A 17,667-nucleotide genomic window follows, 5' to 3' on the forward strand; every position below is an offset into this window, starting at 1 on the left:
CTTTAAGCAGGTATACCTATCACCTGACTTCAGCCTAAAAAAGGTGCAGCTCTAACACCAACTACTATAGGAATTTTTCCATGAGTGATACTACCACCACCACCACGACCACCACCACCCACTATACTGTCACCTATAAGCTTAGCCAGCCTCCCCTTCCCATACGTATACCTTGAAAGATCTTGTTGAACAAACCAGAAAAATCTGGTCCTGAAATCACTAAGCAGCTCAAAGGCTTACATCCAGTCACTCATCGACCATTCTGATGTGACAATAGAAGCAGCAAAACGAAAACATGAGTTTCAAATTTCATGCTTAAAAAATCATTTAGACAAGAGATTGTACAGACATACCATTATCTGGCCATCACACAAATTCCTGTATGAAGGATACACAAACCCATCCCTATTGGTGAGAAGAAACTCCAAATGTTGAAAGTCACCAGGTCCAGACGGGTTTGGTTTCTTCAGAATTGGGCCCTTACTTAGCTTACATTTATCGAGCACAAAGTCTTGAACAGTAGGAAAACAGCATAAATGACTCTTTGTATACAATAAGGCTAAAAAAATGGACCCATGAAATTACAGACCTACCTATTTAACATCGGTCTGCTGAAGAATTCTTGAGCATATTCTAAGTTTGAAACACAGGAAGACAATTATTGAACTACATGACATAAAATAATCATAACTTCTGAACGGTTTGCATTACGACATTTAAACTGCACGGTTGGCCATGGGGCATCATGGTACAGCATGCCTGAGTGAATAGTGCTTGTGAAGGCCTTCTAGTCAAACAAGAACAGCCCAACTGCAGCTCAAAGGAAGTTTGCAACCGAATTCAAGCTGAAGACAATTGGTCCAAGTATGCTAACAATCACGAATTTGATTCGAAAGTTTGAGAGAACGGGCAGTGTTCATGATGACTGTGTTGGCAATGTCGCTCGTCCAGAAAGAGTGGAAATGCCTGAAAACATCGAGAAGACATGCACTGTGTTTCAAACCACCCCCAGAAAATCAACTGATCAGACGAGCTGCACAACAGGTGGGAATCAATCGGGTGACACTACGACAAATTGTTGAAGTCCTGCATCTCTTTCCATACAAAATTCAAACTCATCGGCCATCAAGCCCCAGGGCCACAGAACAACAGTTGTGTTTCGCCAACAGTGTTGTCCAACGAATTGATGAACAGGTATGTGACGTGAATATGGCTTGGTTGAGTGACGAAGCCCATTTTCATTTGGACGGGTTCATCAATAAGCAAAACTGGCACATTTGGGGGACTGGGAATCCACATTTCGTGATCGAGAAGTCTCTACACCCTCAACAGGTGACTGTGTGGTGTGCAATGTCTAATCATGGAATAATCAGTGTGATATTACTTGAAGGCACAGTGACTACCGAATGGTTCGTGAAGGTTTTGGAAGATGATTTCATCCTCACTATACACAGTGACCCTGATTTTGACAAGAAGTGGTTCATGCAAGACAGAGCTCAATCCCATCAAAGTAGGAGAGTGTTTGATGTCCTGGAGGAGCACTTTGGGGACGGCATTCTGGCTCTGGGCTACCCAGAGACCACTGGCATGGGCCTCAATTGGCCACCATATTCTCTGGATCTGAACACATGCGACCCTGCAATAACCCAAAAACCATTGCTGGGCTGAAAACAGCCATTCAGGAGGTCATTGGCAGCATCAATGTTCCGACACTTCAGCGGGTCATGCAGAATTTTGCTACTCATCTGTGCCACATCATCGCCAATGATGGCAGGCATATTGAACATGTCTCAATCTAAATCCAAATATCTGTAGTGATGTTTACATGTTGAATGAAGTGTGTCCACGCCATAGTTTGTAACTAATTTATGTTTTATTTTTTCCTTTCTTTTTATCATATAGTTCAATAATTTTCACCATCTAATAAGTTTCCTCGTAACAGAAAAGTTCCACACATAAATCAACACAGAATGGGAAAGCACTGCTCTTGCCAAACTCCACTTGTCCTTTTTTTGCATGATATCCTGCAAACCACGGATGAAGGGTAATAGTCAGATTCTGTATTCCTGGATTTCCAGAAAGTATTTGACACAGTGCCCCAATGAAGACTGTTAACCAAAGTCCAAGCATACGGAATAGATTACCAGATATGTGAGTGACTTGAACACTTCTTAAGTAGCTAAACACAGTGAGTGTTTAAAAGACAAGGGTATTGTCATGAGCATCCCAGAAAAGTGTGACAAGAATGCTATTGGTCTCATGGATAGGGTGAACAGCAATCTACGATGGTTTGCTAGTAATGCTGTAGTGTGTGGGAAAGCATGTCATTGAGTGATTGTACGAGGATACAGGAGGTCTTACACAGAATTTCTAGTTGATGTGATGAATGGCATCTTACTTTAAATGGAGAAAAATATAAGTTACTGCAGATAAGCAGGAAAAATAATCATGTAATATTCAAATACAGTAGTATCAGTGTGCTGCTTGACAGAGTTGCAGGAATTAAATATCTCAGCTGCAAAGCGATATAACATGGAATGAGCGCATACGTGGTAGTAGGCAAATGCTCTACTTCGATTTATTGGGAGAATCCTCATAAAATATACCTCTTCTATAAAGGAGACAGCATATAGAACAATGTGCGACCCATTCTTGAATACTGCTCGAGTGTTTGGAGATCAAGTTGTATTAAATAAACATACTGAAACAATTCAGAGGTGCTTCATGGACTCAAAGGGGAATCCCTGGTTGGAAAGACAACACTCTATCTGTAAAACCCTGTTTTGAAAATTGAGGGACAAGATAAGAGAAATTAGGGCTTTTATGGAGGTGTGTAGACAGTAGTTTTCCCCATGCTCCATTTGTAACAGCAGCAGGAAAGGGAATGACTAGCATTGGTATAATGTGCCCTTTGTCATGCATTGTATGGTGGCTTCCCAAGTATGTACATAACTGTAGATGTAAACAATTGTAGGATTTACACTTGACTTTACTAACAATTTATTTCTCTTTCAAATCACACACAAATCTGTGTCCTCCTTACCACCTCAGTTCACTAGATGGAACCTTCTTATTGAAGTTAGACCAATCAATACGTCTAGTTCTTTCTGCTTTCACTAAGAACTTTTAAAGATCTTAGTGAATTACCTTAAATGGAAATGAATTGTTTTGTCTTTCAATATTTAGCACTGAAATAAGATTCAGAAATTTCTATCTATTACAGAGTGATGTCTATGTAACACCAGTACTTATTTTAAAAAAGAACATTCACACAATCTCCATGTTTGGATTTATTTTTAAATCTCTTGCCAATGCTCGAAGAAATGGCAACTCAAGTTGTGGTAAATGATATGTTGCTTAAATGGAAAAATGTTCTCAAGCCGGCTTTGGCTGGAGGATTGAAATTTTGAATCAAGCACATACATTTTTGCTAAGAAATCATATAGGTTGATGATGAGGAAGAATGTGTGTTGGATAGGCCTAACACAACACAGATATAGTAAGTGTTCAATAGGTTTTTTTTTTTTTTTACTCACGAATTATTCTCTTCAACAATTATCCACTTTGTTCTTTTTGGCATTTGTCTTTAACATAGAGTTTTATATTTACTAATCCCAACGTGAGCATAAGACCATCGATAATGGGAGTCTTTCAGGCAATTATTTTCATTAGATATTACAAACATACATTTTGTTCAATTAATTTCATCCAAAAGTGTTCATATTTTTAAAATGTTTGTGATTAGAGGAGATTCATTAACTTATAATAGCGCTGATGATACAAGAATAATAAGGAAACACCTGTCCAGAACAACCCCCATAAAATGCTTAGACTTCGATTTATATTGCATCTGTTATACACTCCATCTTGTAACTGATCCTTAAACAAATAAATTTAAAAAATGACATTACTTTGAGCGTGTGTAAAATGTATCATATTGAGGCATACCTGCTGAAATATTTTGTTGTGGATGTGTACTCTTTCCAGAATTTGTAAGGAATTGCTGGAGCCCTTCAGGAGAGATTTGATCACTCGTTATTTCTGCATCCAAGTCAAGATCGATGGGTTCAACCTTGGGGATTTTCTGAACAAATTCTTCCTCCTTTTGTTCCTTCCTATGTGATAATGTGCTTGAGCTAACAGATGCATCACTATGCAGCCGTTTGGTTGGTCGAGCTGGAGATGCACTTTCCTCACTCACAGCAGAAGCCAGATCAATATTGGCATCATTTCCAGAAGGATATCCTTGTGACACCTGTGTAGCAACAAGACAGTGTTTAAGAACATACACCTAATTACAATAAATTCTTTTGCCATTACTTTTAAACATAAATGTCTATGTGGTGGAATGTAACACTAAAACTTGAATCAGAAGCAATATCCCCAAACAATTGTAATATAAAATATGAACAATAAGATGTACTTGTGAAAATAACAATGTTTTAGTTGTAGGATCTGCAAGTTTCCATTCAGTTGCTGACAAAATAGGTGTCTGCATAGTTTCAAAATAGTGATAGAAAAGATTAATTATTGGTGTTCAATATCATGTGACAATGCCACTGAATTTAACATTTTTATTAGGCAATTGCTTGCTATCATTACAATACATTACAATTTTACAAAATCTGTCACAAAATTGCTGGAAAAATCTGTCACAAAATTGCTGGCTGACACTTAACTTCAAAAGAAATGCCAGAACTGCCACATATAAAAGTACATACACTATGCTAGCTTTTGGAGTTCATAGTTACTTCTTCACAAAGGGAAAAAAGTATACATTGAGGAAGGTTAAAAAGAAGGGCAGGTCAATCACACACCAGGATGAGAGGGATTCAGCTGTTATTGGGATGAGGGTCTCATGTCTAAGTGACTTGCCCTTCCTTTTTAGCCTTCCCCAATGTATCCCTTTCTACTCTCAGAGGTAAGTACTACTAGTTCCAAAAAGCTATGATAGAGGATGTACTTTGATATGTTACTATTGGCAGTATTGCCATTTCCCCTGAAAGTAAATACTGGTCAGCAATTGTGTCTCACTCTTGTAGTTTTCTCAAAATAATTTTTCTTCTGATACAACAAATCTTTCAGAACGATGTAGGTTGCAGTAGGTACTGGGAGATGAAGAAGCTTGCACAGGATAGAGTAGCATGGAGAGCTGCATCAAACCAGTCTCAGGACTGAAGACCACAACAACAACAACAACAACAACAACAACAAATCTATCACAATTTGTTTTGTTTAGACTTAGTGTACCACACAGTATAAACTTCACGCATATATGTTCTGAATACACATTTTGCATCACAACCATTTTGGAACAAAAACTTATAATATTTCATCACTGTGCACCCAGAAAATTGTAAAAACAAATGGAAAAAGCAATGTTATTATATAAAACATGTTATCAAACTGTGAAGTCATAAGATGGTCTGAAAAATTACAAGCACTAGGAAATGAAGTCTTATATTTACAGGCAAATAGCCAAAAGTATATGAAGTCAGAATGGTCAAAAGTGAAGAGGAAGTATGAACAGAATGACTGTCTTCTGAGGTTACTAACAAATTTGTAACAAACACTAATGGGGCAAAGATCATTAGATCTAAATATCTTTCTCGTTCCTGGATCATGTATTTGTTAAGTACTATGATTAAACGTTTTATATGTCATCTGTACTTTTTGAGTTAGTACTACATCTGATACTACTTTCGAAATGTATTAGCCTACAGATTGCACAACTTTTCAGTACTTTACTAAACTAATTTCTATATATTATTTTACATATCTGAGGGTGGATTTCTTCCTTAGTTTATATTAACATCAATAAAATGTTATGCATAGTTTGTATCACCCCTTCAAATAACTGTTTCCCAACATCTGCAATTTTCTGCCCACTATGAACAGTTTACATATACACTGAAGTGCCAAAGAAACTGGTATAGGCATACATACTCAAATACAGAGATATGTAAACAGGCAGAATAGGGTGCTTTGGTCGGCAACGCCTATATAAGACAACAAGTGTCTGACGCAGTTGTTAGATCGGTTACTGCTGCTACAATGGAAGGTTATCAAGAGTTTGAACATTATGTTGTAGTCAGTGCACGAGCGATGGAACACAGTATCTACAAGGTAGTGATGAACTGTGGATTTTCCCGTGCGAGCATTTCATGAATGTACAGCGAATATCAGAAATCTGGTAAAACATCAAATCTCAGACATTGCAGACATGGGACCAACGACGTCTGAAAAGAATCATTCAACATGACAGAAGTGCAACCCTTCCACAAATTGCTGCACATTTCAATGCCAGGTCATCAGCAAGTGTCAGCGTGCAAACCATTCAACAAAACATCATCGATATGGGCTTTTGAAGCCAAAGGTCCACTCGTGTACCCTGATGACTGCACCACCAATGCTTTATGCCTCACCTGGGCGCATCAACACTGACACTGGAATGTTGTTGACTCAAAATAAGCTGCCTGGTTAGACGAGTATCGTTTCAAATTGTATCGAGCAGATGGATGTGTATGGGTATGGAGACGACCTCATGAATCCATGGACCGTGCATGTCAGCAGGGGACTGTTCAAGCTGGTGGAAGCTCTGTAATTGTGTAGGGCGTGTGGAATTGGAGTGATATAGGACCCCTGATACATCTAGACATGGCCCTGACATGTGAACATACATAAGCATCCTGTCTGATCACCTGCATCCATTCATGTCCATTGTGCATTCCAACAGACTTGGGCAATTCCAGCAGAACAATGTGATACCCCACACATCCAGATTTGCAACAGAGTGGCTCTAGGAACACTCTTCTGTGTTTAAATACTTCCGCTGGCCACCAAACTCCCCAGACATGAACATAATTCAGCATATCTGCGATGCCTTGCAACATGCTGTTCACAAGAAATTCCAACCCCTCATACTCTAACGGATTTATGGACAGCCTTGCAGAATTCATGGTGTCAGTTCCCTCCAGAACTACTTGAGACATTAGTCGAGTCCATGCCATGTCGTGTTGCGGCACCTCTGCGTGTTCGGAGGGTCCCTACATGATATTAGGCAGGTGTACCAGCTTCTTTTGCTCTTCAGTGTATACAGGGTGCACATGAAGTCCAGAAACACTTTCAATTATTTATTGCACAACAACTAAATATTGTACAGATGTCATACATATTGCATTTTGAAGAGAAACTCTGAAAGTATTTTTTACAAACATTAAACCACGAGTAAACCAGCAGACGCCGGTATGGTAATCGAATTCTTGCCTTACCCACCACAGGATGGCATCGTCCCTGTGGTAGTTACTTCCCGTATTCTCTGCTGGAGTTCTGCTACATCATGTGGTAGGGGCAGTACATACACCAGATCTTTAATGTGTCCCCACAGAAAAGTCACATGGAGTGACATCTGGTGACCGGGGAGGCCATTTCATGAAACAGCTGTCCCCTTTTGTAGCACGACTGATGCAACGATGTGGCAGCTCCGTGTTCAGGTACCCACACTTCTCTTTACAGGGCACATGCAACCCATCGTAACAAGCTTGTATGCCAGTAGTAAATGGCCTTCCTTGTTGGTGGCTTCTTACTGTACTTGGTTCTAAACATCAGCTGAACAGCTGTAACAAACTTGTTTTTGTCAAACTCCAACACGAAGAAAGCTCTCCCCGCACCTGAACTCGCCATGTTTGCGACTAGCGGTATCGACAAATTACCAAACTATGCTGTGGTGGTATACATGAAAAAAAACTTTCAGGGTTTCTCTTCGAAACGACATATGTATGATATCTGTACAATGTTTGGTTCTTGCGCAATAAATAATTGAAAATGTTCCCAGACTTCATGTACACCCTGTATTTAGTAGGCATTTATTCCACGATATAAAGTGTTTTGTACACTTGTTCCCAAATGTTCATTATATGTCCTTGTTAAAGTACATTGGTGATGGTTCATTTAATGATGAAATAATAAAAAAAAGTACTCCCATACTCAGAGACTGAGTGTATGAGAACAGATGCAGGTTTCCTGCACTGCCATTGTAGGCAAGGGCCCAGTGGAGGTGGTATCTGTGACATTTTGAGGACTGTAATGAAGGAAACGAAAATGGTGAAACCCAATGCCAGCACAGCCTACTCCTCTCAAATAGCATCAAGTCGGCCGCCAAGTTTAAATTTTCCATCTGGTGGACAGATCACCACCATCAATGTTGCATGCCCTCATTTCATGAGAGAGATCGGGAACTTCATCCCAACACTTCTCCTTGTCTTACCAGCCAAATACTGGCAGTGAAAATTTGCCATCACTGGGATTTGAAACGGTTTTCTTCCAAATTGAGCACCATCGCACAGGCATGTGTTAGTGCCCTCCATTATGGATGTGGGTGATGAAATAATAGTCACAGAAATTTTATACAGAACTACAATGTTTCTTAATGTAACTGTCCTCTGTAAATTGTTAGCTTTCAAATACTGTTCAAACAAATGTTTATTTTTATGTTTTTATAGAGAAAATTGTGTCACTCGATAGTACCAATATAAAGAAGTTCTTTGTCAAGTTGTTTGGATCTGATAAACATTGGACCACTTGCATTTGTTACAAATTTGTACGTAATTTCACAAGACAAGTCATTTCTTTTATGCTTTCTTTTTTCTTTTAACCAGCCCAACTTAGTATGGGACATAGCTTCTGACTATTTATGTGTAAGCATGTCAAATAATTTCCTAGAGCTTGTTATTTGCCAGAACATTTTCTGGCTTTACATATTGATAATACATTTTTAATAATATTATTTCTATTTCATTTGTTACAGATCTTTTTGGATGCATAATGGCGGATTGTAATTTAAGTCCAAAAAATGATCTGATGCGCAATTCATGTATGACACTTTTTCACAATGTATGTATAAAAATTTACACCATAGTCACCGTAAGCCAAACACTTTTTATGTATTTTGGTAAATTTAATTCTCTAATTGTTTATGCAGATATGTTGATGATGATCAGTGACCAAAGCTAGTCGTAACACAAAAAATACTCATACAGCTGTATGCTATGAATGTTACTGGGGACTGAGCACTTCTCCAGATTGGACAAACCTGGAGAAGGAAATTGGTCACATCCTTTTTAAAGGAACCTTCCCAGCATTCACCTTAAGAAATTTAGGGAAGCCATGGAAAACAAAATTGTGAATGGCCAAATTTGAGTTCAATATTTAAGCCAGTGTGCCACCTCACTTAGTGTGAACAAAGAGGACTGCTGAAATAATACACAAGTCAAGTGAGCAAGGCATGACAAAATACCAATTTATTGTAAACTTTAACATTACAACAAATTTCAAGTAGTATAATGGTTTCAAATAAATCACAATTATTTGTTTTGACAACTTGCAAACTTTTTCCTTCTTTCAAATGTAATGTCATCTAAGCTGACAGCAAAGTTTGCTCAGATGATATTCTCTTTATATGTTGAACTTTGCACTCAGTCTTCTTGAAACAGTTTATTAACACCAAAACAGAGGACTGATCATGCTATATCTGACTAGCTTTGACTGTAATAAACAGCAAATGCATGATAATTTTATCCCATTCCCTATTCTGCATTTCTGTAAAATTAGTGTAGATGGCACTAGTAATATAGTTTTGGACTTTCTTCTGTCTTAAACTTGGTTTATTTTACCTATATAAACACAACTGAAACTTTCTGTGAGATTAAAATTGTGTACTACCAGACAGAGACTCGAACTCAGGACCTTTGCCTTTGCAGGCAAGTGCTCTACCGACTGAAGTATCCAAGCATGGCTCATGACCCATCCTCACAACTTACTTCCACAAGTACCTCATCTCCTACCGTCAAAACTTCACAGAAGTTCTCCTGCGAAAGTTGCAGTACTAAAATTCCTGGAAGAAGTATACGGTAGAGGCATGGTTTAGCCACAGCCTTGGGGTGTCTCCAAAACACTTTTGCTGTGGAGTGAAAATTTCATTCTGGATAAATGTAATTGCTAAGTAAAATTAAAAAATAAAATAAAATACAATCTACTGTTATAAATAGTTTAGAATGACTTCATCAGTGGTTTTTCCATACCACATGTCTCTGTGGCCTGGTCTAAGCTGTAGGAGCCTTCCCACCACCCCCACCCCCAACACCCCACACCAAGCAAAAACGAAGTAGTGTCCAAAATGGTGAAAGACGTTAACATGCTCCAGAGGCTTTATACAGTACTAGGTATTTCATCGACCATAGAAAACTAGCCAACCAACAATGTTTTACATAGTTTTTCATCAGTTTTATAACTGAAAAACTTTTAAATAAACACAAATTTATTTGTTTATTTAAATAACAAATAAATTATTGTCAATAGTAATGATGATGATGATGATAATAATAATACATTGTAACACAAAGAATTCCAACTGTATTCACAACTCTGTGAGTTACACTTGTGCACAGTGTGCCTACAAGCTACTATGCACTGTCTGTGGCCATGCCACTGCTCACAGCATATCTACACACAATACCTACCATGTTTTTTACTAACTATGAGTTCAGCTATGCACAAATTCATTGCGCTTGCATAAGGAATTTTGATAAGTATGTCATAAATGGGAAAACTGTAACATGAATTTCCATGTACAGATAAAAATGAGCAGCAGCAGCAGTAATTTGATACCTTGTCCATGTTGATGCAAACTGCTCCACATTGTCTCAAAACAAATAGAGTCTGTGCAACAGACTGAGGTAATAATGGATTCCTGGAATGTTTGTAGCTTTCAAGTTACTTTTTCATCAACATTGTTTCATCTACTTCTTCTCGTATTTAAATATGGTGGTAACCACAAATTCTAACAGAAAAATTTCTCTGCACTGTTAATATCTACATCTACAGGACTAATCTACAGTTCACACTTAACTGCTTGGCAGAGGTTTCACAGGATCACTTTCAGTAGTATTTCTTGACTATTCCACTCTCAAATAGGATGTCGGCAAAATGAACACCTAAATCTTTCTATGAGAGCTCAGATTTCTCTTATTTTATTATGATGGTCATTTCTCACTGCGCAAGTGTTAGTCAACTAAATATTTTATCTTTCAGCGGAGAAAGTTAGTGATTGAAATTTCATGAAAAGATCTTATTGGCACGAAGAACACCTGTGTTTTAATTATTCCTTCCCCAATCTCATTCATATCCATAACACAATTTACCCTACTTCACAATAATATAAAACAAACTGTTCTTCTTCAAACTTGTCTTATGTCAACCCTATTTGGTATGGATCCCACACTGCACAGCAACACTCCAGTCCGTCAGTCCTTTCTGGTATGTACCCCACACCACACAGGAATACTCCAGAAGAGGGTGGACTTGCAAAGTAGAGGTAACCTATTTAGTATATTTGTTGTATCTTTTATGTGATATGCCAATAAAACACAGTATTTGGTTCGCCTTCCCAACAATATTTTTTATGTAATGGTTCCAATTTAGTTGAATCAACAACCTTCAAATTTTGCAATTTAATGCATAACTGAAATTTAACAATTTTGTTATTTTTTTAATGATGTAGAAGACTTCATCCTCTTTATTGTTTAAGATCAAGTATCACTTATCACATCACACAGATATCTTGCCTAAATTATTTTTAAATAATTTTGAGCTTCTGATGACTTTATTAAATGGTAAACAATAACATCATCTGCAAACAATAGATTAGGAACAGCAGAGGATCTACAACACCTCCTTGGGGAATGCCAGATATAGCTTCTGTTTCGCGCAATGACTTCCCTTCAGTTACTATGAACTGTGACCATTCTGACAGGAAATCATGAATCCAGTTGCACAACTACGGTAATAGTCCATAGGCACACAGTCTGGTTAGGAGTCACTTGTAAGGAATGGTGTCAAAAGTGTTCCGGAGATACAGAAATATGGAATAAACTTGAGCCATCCCTGTCAATATTTTCTGAATCCATGCTGACTCTGTGTAAACATATCACTTTCTTTGTAGTATTTTGTAATATCTGAACACACTATATTTTCCAAAATCTTACTCATACAATCCTTATAAGTAATATTATCGAACATTAATGTCTGAATGTTAACATTTTGCATGAGATAAATGTAGATCTCATGAAATGTAACAAATATCCATCATTTGAAGCCCTAAAACTGTGCCTTATATAATTTTCAACAGTTTGTCTTCAGTATAGTCATGTGACAAGGATAAAATAATGAACATAACTCTTATGTATACACTCTGACAGTAAATCAGTTCCTTGGACTGTTCCACTACATCAATGTAGAGAAATGCATGGGAAATGATCATGATGTGCTCTTCCCAACATCACACATTTTCAACAGCAATTTCACTACCACAAACTCAAGATTCTGGCAGGCTTCATAGTTCTGATTCAATTACCTACATGGTAATTGTGATGCCAAATCACTCACCTATAAACCACTACGCTCAGCAAATTCATAAAGTGCGAGAATCATGCAGCAATCGGTTTTCTGATTTAACAAACACCACAACACCATACGATAGTGACCAGCTACAGTGTCACCCTCTAATGGTATCACCTGGATACTGCAGGGAGGGATATCAGGTCAACACAATGTGCTCCCAACTGTTGTCAGCTTTTCAGATCTTAGAAGCACTTCTCCTTGCTAAAGAAGTTCCTCAGTTCACCTCACAAGAAATAGTGCACCCCAAACCACTCAGTCTGCAACTGAAAAATTCTTGGCAATACCAAAAATTGAAATTGACTCCTCCACTTGGCAGTCAGGCATGCTGATCACTCAACACACAGGTAGACGTAGTTCTCTGATGCCCTGAACTAATTTTTTAGATATTAAGAGATCACATTAACTCAAACTCGCAATTATCGACCAATATTATGATAAGGATAGTTGCTACTCACACAATAAGCTTTCGGCCAACAAGGCTTTTGTCAAAAATAGAATAGACAAAACACACACACACACACACACTTGACCACTGTCTCTGGCAGTTGAAGCCAGACTACGAACAGCAGTGCATGATGGCAAAGGCAACCGGGTGGGGGTAAGGAAGTGGCTGTGCAGGGACAGGGAGAGATAGCAAGGAAGGATGGGGGATGGTAAAGTGCTGCTATGGGAGCATGCAGGGATGAGGTGGAGAGCAGGTAGGGCAGCTAGGTACACTCAGGAGGTTAGCCAGAGAGTGAGGGGAGGAGGGGGGGGGGGGGGGGTAGCGGAAAATAAGAGAAGTAAAAAGACTGGGTGCATTGGTGGAATAGAGGGCTGGGTAGAGCTGGAATGATGGGAACAGGGAAAGAGCTAGATGGGTAAAGACAATGACTAATGAATATTGAGGCCAGGAGGGTTACAGGAATGTAGGATATATTGCAGGGAAAGTTCCCACCTGGGTAATTCAGAAAAGCTGGTGTTGGTGGGAATGATCCATATGGCACAAGCTGTGAAGCGGTCAGTGAAATGAAGAGCATCATGTTGGGTGGCGTGCTCAGCAACAGAGTAGTCCAGTCGTTTTTTGGGCACAGTTTTTCGGTGGCCATTTATCCGGACAGACAGCATGTTGGCTATCATGCCCACGTAGAATACAGCACAGTGGTTGCAGCTTAGTTTGTAGATCACATGACTGGTTTCACAGGTAGTTTTATGTTTCATGGGATAGATGATGTTTGTGACAGAACTAGAGTAGGTGGAGGTTGTGGCAGAATGTATGGGGCATGCCTGCATCTAGGTCTATTACAAGGATATGAGAGCCATGAGGCAATTGTGAGGGGACGGACGAGAATACTGTGTAGGTTCGGTGGACAGTAGAATACCCTGGGAAAAGGGGTGGGGGTGAGGGGTGCGAAGGATAGTAGGGAGGGAATTTCTCATTTAAGGGCATGATGAGAGAGAGGCAAAACCCTGGCAGAGAATGTAATTCAGTTGCTCCAGTGCTGAGTGGTACTGAGGCACAAGGGAATACTCTGCTGTGGCTGAACACTGGGACTCTGGAAGGTGGTGGATGACTGGAAAGATAAGGTGAGGGAGATCTGTTTTTGTACAAGGTCGGGAGGGGAGTGTGTAATTTTACAGTCTGTAAAGGTCTCAATAAGACCTTCGGTGTATTTTGAGAGGGACTGCTTGCCACTGCAGATGCAACAGCCACCTGTGGCTAGGCTGTATGGAAGGGATTTCCTTGTATGGAATGGGTGGCCTCAGTGAGACCCTTGATGTATTTTGAGAGGGACAGCTCATCACTGTAGCTGCAGTGGCCACAGGTAGCTAGGCTTTATGGAAGGGACTTCTTGATATGGAATGGGTGGTGGCTGTCCAAGTGGAGATATTGCTGGTGGTTGGTAGGTTTCATATGGGCAGAGGTACTGATATAGCCATCTGTGAGGTGGAGGTCAACATTGAGGAAGGTGACTTGTTGGGATGAGTAGGACTAGGTGAAGTGAATGTGGGAGAAGAAGTTGAGGTTCTGGAGGAATGTGGTGTCCTCACGCTTGATCCACATCACAAAGTTGTCATCAATAAATGTGAACCAGGTGAGATGTTTACGATTCTGGGTGTTTAGGAAGTATTCTTCTACATGGCCCATGAATAGGTTGGCAGAGGAGGGTGCATTCAGGTGCCCATAGCTGTACCCTGGGTTTGTTTGTAGGTAATGCCTTCAAAGGAAAAATAATTGTGGGTGAGGATATAGTTGGTCAAGGCAACTACTGTGTGGTAAAGGAAGAGGAACTGTGGAGAGTTGGTGGAGGAAATGGTTTGTATAGGATTATAGGTTGTGGGTAATAGGCTGAAGGTGTTGTCCTACAGGAGCAGAGATTCTCTCAGCAGGGGAACACTAACTAGCTACAATGGGACATCCTGGGTGGGTGGTTGGGTTTATATAGACATTATGAAGCATGTCGAAGGTACATCTACATCTACATCCATACTCTGCAAGCCACCTGACGGTGTGTGGCGGAGGGTACCTTGAGTACCTCTATCGGTTCTCCCTTCTATTCCAGTCTCGTATTGTTCGTGGAAAGAAGGATTGTTGGTATGCCTCTGTGTGGGCTCTAATCTCTCTGATTTTATCCTCATGGTCTCTTCGCGAGATATACGTAGGAGGGAGCAATATACTGCTTGACTCTTCGGTGAAGGTATGTTCTCAAAACTTTGACAAAAGCCCGTACCGAGCTACTGAGCGTCTCTCCTGCAGAGTCTTCCACTGGAGTTTATCTACCATCTCCGTAACGCTTTCGCGATTACTAAATGATCCTGTAACGAAGCGCGCTGCTCTCCGTTGGATCTTCTCTATCTCTTCTATCAACCCTATCTGGTATGGATCCCACACTGCTGAGCAGTATTCAAGCAGTGGGCAAACAAGCGTACTGTAACCTATTTCCTTTGTTTTCGGATTGCATTTCCTTAGGATTCTTCCAATGAATCTCAGTCTGGCATCTGCTTTACCGACGATCAACATTATATGATCATTCCATTTTAAATCACTCCTAATGCGTACTCCCAGATAATTTATGGTATTAACTGCTTCCAGTTGCTGACCTGCTATTTTGTAGCTAAATGATAAAGGATCTATCTTTCTGTGTATTCGCAGCACATTGCACTTGTCTACATTGAGATTCAATTGCCATTCCCTGCACCATGCGTCAATTCGCTGCAGATCCTCCTGCATTTCAGTACAATTTTCCATTGTTACAACCCCTCGATACACCACAGCATCATCTGCAAAAAGCCTCAGTGAACTTCCGATGTCATCCACCAGGTCATTTATGTATATTGTGAATAGCAACGGTCCTATGACACTCCCCTGCGGCACACCTGAAATCACTCTTACTTCGGAAGACTTCTCTCCATTGAGAATGACATGCTGCGTCCTGTTACCTAGGAACTCCTCAATCCAATCACACAATTGGTCTGATAGTCCATATGCTCTTACTTTGTTCATTAAACGACTGTGGGGAACTGTATCGAACGCCTTGCAGAAGTCAAGAAACACGGCATCTACCTGTGAACCCGTGTCTATGGCCCTCTGAGTCTCGTGGACGAATAGCGCGAGCTGGGTTTCACATGACCGTCTTTTTCGAAACCCATGCTGATTCCTACAGAGTAGATTTCTAGTCTCCAGAAAAGTCATTATACTCTAACACAATACGTGTTCCAAAATTCTACAACTGATCGACGTTAGAGATATAGGTCTATAGTTCTGCATATCTGTTCGACGTCCCTTCTTGAAAACGGGGATGACCTGTGCCCTTTTCCAATCCTTTGGAACGCTACGCTCTTCTAGAGACCTACGGTACACCGCTGCAAGAAGGGGAGCAAGTTCCTTCGCGTACTCTGTGTAAAATTGAACTGGTATCCCATCAGGTCCAGAGGCCTTTCCTCTTTTGAGCGATTTTAATTGTTTCTCTATCCCTCTGTCGTCTATTTTGATATCTACCATTTTGTCATCTGTGCGACAATCTAGAGAAGGAACTACAGTGCAATCTTCCTCTGTGAAACAACTTTGGAAAAAGACATTTAGTATTTCGGCCTTTAGTCTGTCATCCCCTGTTTCAGTACCATTTTGGTCACAGAGTGTCTGGACATTTTGTTTTGATCCACCTACCGCTTTGACATAAGACCAAAATTTCTTAGGATTTTCTGCCAAGTCAGTACATAGAACTTTCGAATTCATTGAACACTTCTCGCATAGCCCTCCTCACACTACATTTCGCTTCGCGTAATTTTTGTTTGTCTGCAAGGCTTTGGCTATGTTTATGTTTGCTGTGAAGTTCCCTTTGCTTCCGCAGCAGTTTTCTAACTTGGTTGTTGTACCACGGTGGCTCTTTTCCATCTCTTACGAACTTGCTTGGCACATACTCATCTAACGCATTATGTATGACGGTTTTGAACTTTGTCCACTGATCCTCAACACTATCTGTACTTGAGACAAAACTTTTGTGTTGAGCCAACAGGTACTCTGAAATCTGCTTTTTGTCACTTTTTCTAAACATAAAAATCTTCCTACCCTTTTTAATATTCCTATTTACGGCTGAAATCATCGATGCTGTAACCGCTTTATGATCGCTGATTCCCTGTTCTGCGTTAACTTTTTCAAATAGTAGGAGTTCAGTGTGTGATAGGGATGAGGAGAGAGATGGACTCTGGGGAGAGGTTCTGGGATGGGCCTAAGGATTTTAAGAGAGATTGGATATCCTGCTGGAATTCTGGAACTGGGTCACTGTGGCAGCATTTGTAGATGGATAAATCTGGCAGCTTGTGGAGTCATTCACCCAGGTAATCCTTGCGGTTCAAGATAACGGTGGAGGAGCCTTTGTCAGCAGGTAGGATTATAAAGTCAGGATCAGTTTTTAAGTTGGTGGATTGTAGTTCTTTCTGCAGTTGTAATGTTAGTTTGCATGTTGAGGGGGTTTGGGAAATGATGGTGAGGCAAGGTTTGAGGTTAAGAAATTCTGGAAGGTTAACAGGGTGTGTTTTGTGGGCAGTGGGGGTGGATCAAGTTTGGATGGTGGGGTGAACTGAGTCAGGCAGGGTACAACATTAATCTTTCGTTGAGACTGATTGGTAGGGTTGATGGTGAAAAAGTATTTCCACTGTAGGAACCGGGAAAAAGAGAGATGGTGTTCAACAAGTCCTTCATGACTGAATGTGGGAGTGGGGCTAAAGATG

The 17,667-nt window shown here is 40.0% G+C and overlaps 1 protein-coding gene across 13 annotated transcripts in view; it reads right to left on the reverse strand.

The window, feature by feature from the left end:
- LOC126253413 (broad-complex core protein isoforms 1/2/3/4/5-like) overlaps positions 1-17,667 on the reverse strand; it is a 492,630-nt gene that overhangs the window by 359,114 nt on the left and 115,849 nt on the right. For all 13 annotated transcript variants that reach the window (XR_007545956.1, XM_049954773.1, XM_049954806.1 and 10 more), the window contains one exon: positions 3,949-4,255. Coding sequence is in view for 12 of the 13 variants with exons in the window: in XM_049954773.1 (XP_049810730.1) it covers positions 3,949-4,255 (307 nt within the window). In the remaining variant the exon portion in view is untranslated. The remainder of the gene's footprint in view (positions 1-3,948; positions 4,256-17,667) is intronic.

This window comes from Schistocerca nitens, chromosome 1, assembly GCF_023898315.1.
Source record: "Schistocerca nitens isolate TAMUIC-IGC-003100 chromosome 1, iqSchNite1.1, whole genome shotgun sequence".
Taxonomy (NCBI): Eukaryota; Metazoa; Arthropoda; class Insecta; order Orthoptera; family Acrididae; genus Schistocerca; species Schistocerca nitens.